Below are 9,127 nucleotides of genomic sequence, written 5' to 3' on the forward strand. Positions count from 1 at the left end.
CTACAAGCATGAAAAATAGTCTGAGGAAAGAACTGAAACAGCAGCTTTTCCGAGGGTGTTAAATTCCTTCGTTGTTGTTTGCAGTGGGCTTATTGGGCTCTTATTTGTTGAGCTGTAATCTAGTTTAAGTATTTTATTTATTTATTTTTTCCCTTTTTTAATAGGTTGCTTACTCCTACACATATGAACTAAGGCCTTACCTGGACTTGCTGCTCCAGATCTTGCTTGTTGAAGACTCTTGGCAGACTCACAGGTCAGCCTGATATATCTGTAAGCAGAATGCAAACCACTACAACGTGACACAACACTATAATTCATTCTTCCTTTATGATCCACTAGGATCCACAACGTACTCAAGGGGATCCCGGATGACCGCGATGGCCTGTTTGACACCATCCAGCGCTCGAAAAATCACTACCAGAAAAGAGCTTACCAGTGCATCAAGTGCATGGTGGCTCTGTTCACTAATTGCTCAGTTGCCTATCAGATTCTTCAGGTACCCAAGTCAACTTTCAGATTTAACACATGCAGGTTTATTTAGAATCACTAATTAATAAAGGTATTAATGACTACTCATTAGCATATGCTTCTATGTGTTTACAGAGCAATGGAGACCTAAAGAGAAAGTGGACATGGGCTGTAGAGTGGCTTGGTGATGAGCTAGAGCGCAGGCCATATACTGGCAATGCCCAGTACACGTATAACAACTGGTCACCACCTGTACAGAGCAACGAGACCTCCAACGGCTACTTCCTGGAGCGTTCTCACAGTGCCCGCATGACTTTAGCCAAAGCTTGTGAGCTGTGCCCAGAGGAGGTATGAGGAAAAAAAAATGTGCACTCCCTATGCAAGTTCTTACAAATAGTAGCATCAAATGTGTACTTCATGTTAACTACTGTAAAAAAAAAAAAAAAAAAAAAAACATTGCTTGTTTAGAGCACAGGATTTGTTTATTACGTTCAGTTTGTCTTTAGCTGTGATTTTTAGCATCGTTTAGAGACCAGAATATATCACTATATGAAACTATAGATAGGGCTTTGAGTTTTCGAAACATTTACTTTGTTATTTATATTTATATTTATTTTTATATATATATATATATATATATATATATATATATATATATATATATATATATATATATATATATATATATATGATTATTTTTTTCCAGAAAGAATGTAATTGTTTTATCAGCATTTATTTAAAAGTTGGATTTAAGCCTTTATATATTTTTTTTAATCAATTTTCTGTTTTATTATTAAGTCTTTAATTTGCTTAGCAAAATAATTGTGGCCTGTTTGATTTAGCTTAAAATAATTGAAATCTTATATCATGTTAAAAGTATCGATTGACACTTGTGTAGTATACCGAATACACTATTAACTGCCGTTTCAAACTAGTGTCACTTAACGAAGCACGAGGTGGTGTCTGAAGAGGACGCAGGCCGGAAGCTGTCCTCGCCACAGCAGCTTTTGCCAGGGGAAGTGACAGGCCAGCAGCAACACACTGTAAGATTCGTATGCCCCGGCAACACTGGTGCCATCTGCGTAACCTATTCGTGTTTACAGCGCATGGGGAAACTAAATCCATCACCCACTCCACTACAAACAATTGCCACTGTTCATGACCTGTCTTTCTGTCCAGATATCAGTGTTTATGAACTTAAACTTTCTTCCCACATTGTCATGCAAAACATGATCGAAAACTCTAAGCCTTGGCTATAGTGTTATGTATTAAGTGTTTGAATGCTCTTAAAAATATACATTTACCAAATGATTGGCTTAAAGGGGACACAAAATGTTTTGATTTACCTGCGTGCAGAAAGAATGTTTGGCATGCAATTGTAAGGTTTTTTTTTTTTTTTTTTTCCCCCCATTCAGGCAGGGTATATATAGTAGTATGTAATTTAATGAACAATTGTGTTGCATGATTGTTCTTCGTAGAAACTGTTTTTGTGTGTGTGTGTGTGTGTGTGTGTGTGTGTGTGTGTGTGTGTGTGTGTGTGTGTGTGTGTGTGTGTGTGTGTGTGTGTGTGTATATATATATATATATATATATATATATATATATATATATATATATATATATATATATATATATATATATAAAATATAATTATTATTTTTTTTTTTTGTATGCCACCAGGTTTTAATTATATATTATCCTGATTATCTGTAGTTTTCCTCTTGTAGGCTTAGGCTACTTAAACTTATCCCTTATGTACATTTCAATACAAGTGCTTTGCCAGCACTTTTTCGTCTCTTAGACTTTGGAATGAAGCCTTTTTAATCAAGGCTTTATATAACATTGGTCACCATTATCACACACGTGTTAATTTTCTAGATAACAGATTGGTGTTTGAATGTTTGTTTTGTATTCGAGCTTTATGGATTAATGAGTGAATAATGTTTTTAGGAGCAGGATGAGCAAGAGGCCCCTGATGACCAGGAATCCTCTCCACCGGAAGACACGACTCTGTACCCCCACTCTCCAGGGACACAGTTTCAACAGGTAATGACCAAAAGATCATTAGTTTCTCCCCCATTTCAAAGTTAAAAAATATTTTCTATTGAATTAATACAACACTAAAGATGGGCTTTACCAATTTCAGCAAAACAACCTTCCCCACGGTCAGCCGTATACTGGCCCGGCAGCACAGCATATGAACAATCCTCAACGTCCAGGTCCACGAGCACAAGAGAACTGGGAGCCCCCAGAAGAGGTGCCACCTGCCCAGACGAAAGAGTAGCACCACTGTTCCATCCTGTCCTCCATCTGAGCGCAAGACGTTCGAGCAAAGAGCGAGGCCCCAGGCCCCACCATGCAGCGTCACTCCACAAACTGTGTCTCCAGAAAATTCTTCTCCCTGTCCTCCTCACCCTGGGCTGGAGTATCACTGTCTGCCCTGCAGTATAACAACCTGCCTGCAGTGGATGGTGTATGGTGGCGTAACAAGCCAGGCCTGATGCACTTGTCTCATGTGACAGTGGTGTACATATTCTAATAGTTTTGACTGTTTAAATCCATCAGCACCACATGCTGGTTGGAGACTCGCAGATTTACAAAACTTTACAACTTTAAAAATGAAAAGGAAAAAAAAAAAAAAAAAGTAAAAGAAAAAAAAAAAATGCCCTGTTTAATCACCTGTGCTCAGTTGTGCAGTTTGATCTGCCTTATGGCCCTTTCGGTCATTCAGCTCTACATTATTTTATTCCTGTCCAATCTCGGTTAATCTGTCCCACCTCTGGAGTTAAGAGATGGCAGTACTGTACGCATGATGGAATGATTGGCTGATGCTAGGTTGAAATAAGAGGTGATACGACATTGTTCTGGGAACTTTCATTGCCTTTCCTCTGTTTTGGTATTAATTGAATCATTTGAAAGCTCTAGTTGATATGCTGTAACGTTTTTAGCATGGCTTCACACCAAACTAGTGTAGCCAAAGGGAAGTTCTGTGATCCTAACCGCCGTAGTTTCTAATTGACAGCTATTTTGACGAGCCGTTCCCCCTCCCTCCCCGAAGCAAATCACGTCTACATTTTTTTTAATCAGTGTAAGAATCAAGTGGCTTCTGAATTGCACATATGTATTCTCTAACCTGACATTTGGCACTCAGTTCTTTGGTGGGAATAAATGTTTAGTTTGAATTATAGGAATTTTAGAAAGAGAGAATGTATATGCAACAGTTTGCTATGCCAGGATGCCTGGAGCATTAGTGGACTATACTCAGTTTGCTTGTTTGTCTCTCCATGGTTGAACCTTGTATTAGACAGACAGAAAAAAAAAATTAACATTGGCCACTAAAGTTGACAGCCTTCAGGTGCTGTCTGTTCACTTGCTTATTCTACTTGAACATGGATTCTGCCTGGGGACTCTATTGGAGCAGAATGGACAGAAGCAGGGTTATACTTTAAGAGAACTGCTGGTTAGTTACATGGCAACTTAAACTAGTTAAGGTAATATTTAGGAATAAGGGTAAACACCAGTAAATATTGTATTTAATTGGTAACTTGAAAGCATTTTGGATTATAAAAATAAAAACCAAATACTCCTGCTTGAAACTTCTGCCCACCATATTATATTTAAATATTTTGCTGTTTTATTTTATAGAATTTATTTTGTTGTATTTCACTGAAAAGGAAGAAATAGAATTTGATTTAAGAGGAACATTTTGTCCTTGTGTTCTTTTTAAATTTAAAATACTGACTGTACAGAGTTCTTTGCCCTTTTTTTTTTTTTTTTGCTGACACTTGTTTTGACCATAGTGACATTGAATTCTGGAGCCACAGTCGCAATGTTAACTTTCACTTTGTGAGGTTTTTTTTTGTGCACAGAACTATTAGACATTGCGCCCTTCAAGAATAAAGAAAAACTAAAATCTTGAAAGTGTATTTGTTGCATTACATATCCTCCTGGCTTTATCCTTATTCATAGTTCCCCAAAACAAAAGTTTAAGGGCTAAATAATTATTCTTTACACATTGCAGAACATTTTTGATTCTGGGAAACACTTCCATGGTCAACAACCCAGAAGGGGGGAAGAAAAAAAATAGTGACAAGCTGACTTGGTTGGACATTTTATTATCAAGATAGAGTTTAGTTTTCTTTCTCCTGGACGGTCTTTGTTCCACGCAGTCTGCCTGTACGACGGGCAGCGATGAGACCGACCTTACGTCCAGCAGGCGCGTCCCTCCTGATGGTCGAGGGTTTGCCAATATGCTGATGGTTACCACCTCCGAAGGGATGCTCAACAGGCTGAAAACAATTCAGGGATGTCAGTAGAAGCACAACTGTACCTTTAACAGACTCTTCATTTCTAATCATTGGCAAAATTGTCATCTCAAATTTAGTACGAATCTCCCGATGAGACCACATTGACAATGAATTCTTTAATACACAAAGTAAAAACTTCCCGGTACTTACGTTCATAGCCACACCACGCACACGAGGCCAGCAGTTCCTCTTGACCTTATATTTGTGGTAAGCACGTCCTGCCTTCAGGATGGGTTTGTCAATACGACCACCACCAGCAACAACACCTTTTAGAGTAAACACACATTTAAAGAAAAGTGCATACAGAAGACTAAAATTCTTGAACAAGGAACATTATTGCACATGTTCTATGTCAGGGGTTCAAGTCCCAGGATCTGCCACTCTTGTGCTCTTGAGCAAAGCCATTAACCCTCTGTGCTCCTGGGGTGCTGTATCAGGCCTGACCCTGAGCTCTGACCTCAGCTTCCACATTACTGGGATAAGCAAGTAAAGATTTCACTGTTGTGTTGGAAAGCACTGAATTACACTTTAGTGCCCAAGAAATAATAATCAGTTTTTCCTTCTAGGTTTAAAAATTAGGAGCTCACTTTGGTAAGGAGAAAAGGATTACGTAAAACTGGCATTTTTAAAAATCGTCTTGTTACCTCATGACCTTCACTATAATTCAAATCTACTTTAGATACTACAGATCATTTTATAATGTCCTCAATCCAAAATTCCAACTATCTAAAAACAGTCTTTGCAAAATTCTTTGTCCATTTTCAGATTTAAACCAGACATTATATTTAAAGCCAGCACTTAAGTTCTACGTACCAACAACAGCTCTGTTAGTGGAGGAAATGACCTTCTTAGCTCCAGAGGGGAGTTTGACTCTGGATTTTTTGGTCTCAGGGTTGTGGGAGATCACTGTGGCATAGTTTCCAGATGCACGAGCCAGCTTTCCACGATCCCCAGGCTTCTCCTCCAGAGAGCAGATGATGGTACCCTCAGGCATGACACCAACAGGCAACACATTGCCAATGTTCAACTGGGCTAAAAGACAAAAGAACTATAATGAGATTTCAAGCACAGTAGAGCAAAACGTTAAACCGACAAAGCAAACACTGTTACCTTTCTTGCCACAGAAGATGAACTGGCCGGTGTGGATGCCCTCAGCTGCGATAAACAGCTCGGTCCTTTTCTTGAACCTGTACGGGTCGCGGAAGACCACCTTAGCAAGAGGAGCTCCACGGCCAGGGTCATGGATGATGTCCTGAAAGAGAGGAAACCGTACTTTAAATCTTTGCCCCCACAATTCCACAGTTCCTTAAAGTATTCAACATTCTTTGATATAAAAGCCTCACCTTTACGATTCCCTTGATGTAGCCATGACGCTCTGCAAAGTCGATGTGTCGGAGTTTAGCTGCACCTTTCCTGTGCTTGATGTGGGCTTTAAACACTGAGCCCGCACCTTTCCTCTGCGCCCTGATCACTCGGCCCATAGTGCCTCCTGCACACACACACAATATTCTGATTATCACACATACACATGTAGTACCAAGGAAAACTCACTGCATCACACTTCTGTCTCGCCTCACACACAAACACACGCACAAATATTCTGATTCTCACACACATTATACTGTTTCACACTTTCAAACACACACACACAGACCACGTGTGCAATTCACCTGTCTGATTGGTTTGTTAGAAACATTTGTATGGTTGGGGGAAAACGCAATTCTGCACAAGCAGTCAGAAAAGCCATGTACTTGTAACTAACAGCACACTAGTATATTACGTGTATAAATAACCGACACAACACTACATAAATAGTTATAAATGTAATAAGTGTAAGAGCAGCTCAGGGCCCTGATTAGCATCAGTTTCTTTTTGTAAAAAAAAACAAAAACAATCCTAACTTTTAACAGCTATACAATTCATATAATGTTGGTTTAATTTCTTAAACCAGGTCTAAACATTAGCACTGGTGTCTGCCGGTGAAACACACACACTCATCCTAGGCCTAAACATGACTACAGAGGAGCCATGAACGTTTTACGTCAAATTTCACCTACAAAATCAGCACTTTTCAACCATAACGCGGCATAAACAGGGCCATAAACATCACGCTAATGTTTATTAGACGAATTTAAAAGTGGATGGACAAAATTAAACCGAGATTAAATCAAGATTCCACAGAGAGAAACACAGAGAGCTCTCCTACCTAAACTCCGGTGAGGGGGGAAAAGGAAGTAGAAGAGCGAGAGAGCGATTTTCTTCCGGAGAAGTAGAGTAAACGCGCGAGCGCCCCCTGCTGGAAGGGATGCGTGCTTCATAATAGCGTCATACAGGGGACTTGTTGAACTCGCAGTGGAACACAAATATAGGTGTAGTCACAATCTCTGCTATTTATATTTTATATTTTGACACTATTTTATGTTTACTAACCCGGCCATTAGTTTTGCATAGTTTTGGAGGGGGAAATTATTTGTGTAAATGATGAACAAGGAACTTTTCAGAAGATAGAACATTAAATGAAAAGATATGTTATAAACAGAATATAAAAAAAAAAACCCAGGCCAAGGTTTTGTTGTGTTCTATGTTCCTTTCTTTAATAATGAAGTAATATCTCTAGCACTCAGTGATTCTCTTTTATATATATATATATATATATATATATATATATATATATATATATATATATAAAAACCCAGCCATTAGGGTTGCACAAGCCAGTGCACTCTTAGTGCCGGTCCCAAGCGGATAAATGGGGAGAGTTGTGTTAGGAAGGACATCCAGCGTAAAACATGTGCCAAATCAAATATACAGATCACGAATCAGAATTTCATACCGGATCGGTCGAGGCCGAGGTCAGATAGTGGTCTGTAGGATGGCTTTGGAGGTGAAAAATAAGAGGAGGAAAGTAAGAACTTAGAAAATAGGTGGTGGAAACTGAAGGAGGAAGAGTGTAGTGTGAGGTTCCGTGAAGAGGTCAGACATGGGCTCAGTGGTGGTGAAGAGGTGCTAGATGATTGGGCAACTACTGCAGAAGTGATAAGGGATAGAAAGGTATTTACATTTACCACCAGGAAGGAGGAAAAAAGGAAGGCCAAGGAGGAGATTTATGGATGTGGTGAGGGGAGACTGCTCAATTAGATTTCGTGTTGGTGACACTGGGGCCATCTAGTAGGTGTAAAATCGAGTCAGCATTTTCATGTCCTTTGACTGGATGGTCAGAGAGCACACAGCTCAGAGCTTGCAAGCTGCATCCGGTGTGAACTACACAAACTCGAACATATTTGAGTGAAGAGAAGAAATGTATTTGATCGCAGATACACTTACAAGGACATTTACAAGATGGACTTTCCAAGAAAAGCTACGGTTCCCTGGTGGTCTAGTGGGTAGGATGCGGCGCTCTCACCGCTGCGGCCTGGGTTTGATCCCCGGTCAGGGAACCAACCCCAGCCATTAGGGTTACACAAACCTTAGTCCCGGTCCCAAGCCCAGATAAACTGGGAGGGTTGCGTTAGGAAGGGCATCCAGCGTAAAAACATGTGCCAAATCAAACGTGCGGATGTTCCGCTGTGGCGACCCCTAACAGGAGAAGTTGAAAAAAAGTTTACTTTTCAAGAAAAGCTGGACATCGTGTGGAAATGTCAGCCAAAACAGTTAAAACCGGTTGTTGAACTTTTTCATGAAACGATAATAGTTTTGCGTTTTCTATACCATAGAATTTTCACAAAAAAACACAATTTGCCTTCACCTACATTTGCACACCTGACATATATACATTCTACTTGTTATCCTCCCTATTCCAAATTTTTTAAAGAATACCTCATGCTATGTCATATATGTAAATACTCATAATTCATTTAATTATATATATATATATATACACAGCTACTTCTGCACACAATTTAATAATTATAACTATAACTTTCTTATGCCTCATTATTATTTATTAATTTTTATTCTGTTTAATGTTTAATGTTTAATATCGCTGTAGTTGTATCGCTGTAGCCTCAATTACGAATTTCATTGTACAAACTGTACATATGACAAAAAAAAATTGAAACTTACATGTGAAAAAGGATACTTTTTAAGGATAAACTGTGTTCATTGGGTTTCTTACTTTAGTAATGCCATTCAATCCCACTGCACAAGATACCTGTTTTTATGCAGTTCTCTGTTGTACTGCATTCTTTATAATATCAATAATTTCTATAGCATGGTATTAAAATAATGCTATTAAAAGGTGGATTGATTCAGGTAAACCACTGAAATTCTAGGTAAGAAATGCATGGCCCACAACTGTTTTATAATATTGTAAGTTATACTGTAGAAAACGACAAAAAATAAAGTGTTTATAT

The 9,127-nt window shown here is 38.9% G+C and overlaps 2 protein-coding genes across 9 annotated transcripts in view; one reads left to right on the forward strand and one right to left on the reverse strand.

Moving 5' to 3' along the window:
• Window positions 1-4,389, forward strand: part of usp9 (ubiquitin specific peptidase 9) — a 28,411-nt gene extending 24,022 nt beyond the window's left edge. For all 8 annotated transcript variants that reach the window (XM_046842687.1, XM_046842673.1, XM_046842708.1 and 5 more), the window contains 6 exons: window positions 165-253; window positions 340-496; window positions 604-816; window positions 1,404-1,511; window positions 2,419-2,514; window positions 2,615-4,389. In XM_046842687.1, the coding sequence (XP_046698643.1) occupies window positions 165-253; window positions 340-496; window positions 604-816; window positions 1,404-1,511; window positions 2,419-2,514; window positions 2,615-2,752 (801 nt within the window). In that variant the 3' untranslated portion in view covers window positions 2,753-4,389. The remainder of the gene's footprint in view (window positions 1-164; window positions 254-339; window positions 497-603; window positions 817-1,403; window positions 1,512-2,418; window positions 2,515-2,614) is intronic.
• Window positions 4,390-4,567: 178 nt separating this feature from the next.
• Window positions 4,568-7,112, reverse strand: rpl8 (ribosomal protein L8). The gene is made up of 6 exons (XM_046842735.1): window positions 6,982-7,112; window positions 6,119-6,264; window positions 5,886-6,027; window positions 5,589-5,807; window positions 4,926-5,041; window positions 4,568-4,757 (listed from the first exon to the last, which is right to left on the reverse strand). The coding sequence occupies exons 1-6, from the start codon at window positions 7,091-7,093 to the stop codon at window positions 4,599-4,601; spliced, it is 894 nt and encodes a 297-aa protein (XP_046698691.1). The 5' UTR covers window positions 7,094-7,112; the 3' UTR covers window positions 4,568-4,598.
• Window positions 7,113-9,127: the final 2,015 nt, after the last annotated feature.

The sequence above is a fragment of the Silurus meridionalis genome, chromosome 3 (assembly GCF_014805685.1).
Source record: "Silurus meridionalis isolate SWU-2019-XX chromosome 3, ASM1480568v1, whole genome shotgun sequence".
In the NCBI taxonomy this organism is placed as follows: Eukaryota; Metazoa; Chordata; class Actinopteri; order Siluriformes; family Siluridae; genus Silurus; species Silurus meridionalis.

What these genes read in the sequence shown, in the direction of transcription:
- rpl8 (XM_046842735.1), bottom strand. Translation starts at nt 7,093, where the DNA reads ATGAAGCACGCATCCCTTCCAGCAGGGGGCGCTCGCGCGTTTACTCTA. An exon ending in CCCCCCTCACCGGAGTTTAG is followed by an intron (nt 6,265 to 6,981) that starts GTAGGAGAGCTC and finishes GTGTGTGTGCAG; the next exon opens with GAGGCACTATGGGCCGAGTG. An exon ending in CATCTTCTGTGGCAAGAAAG is followed by an intron (nt 5,808 to 5,885) that starts GTAACAGTGTTT and finishes TTTGTCTTTTAG; the next exon opens with CCCAGTTGAACATTGGCAAT.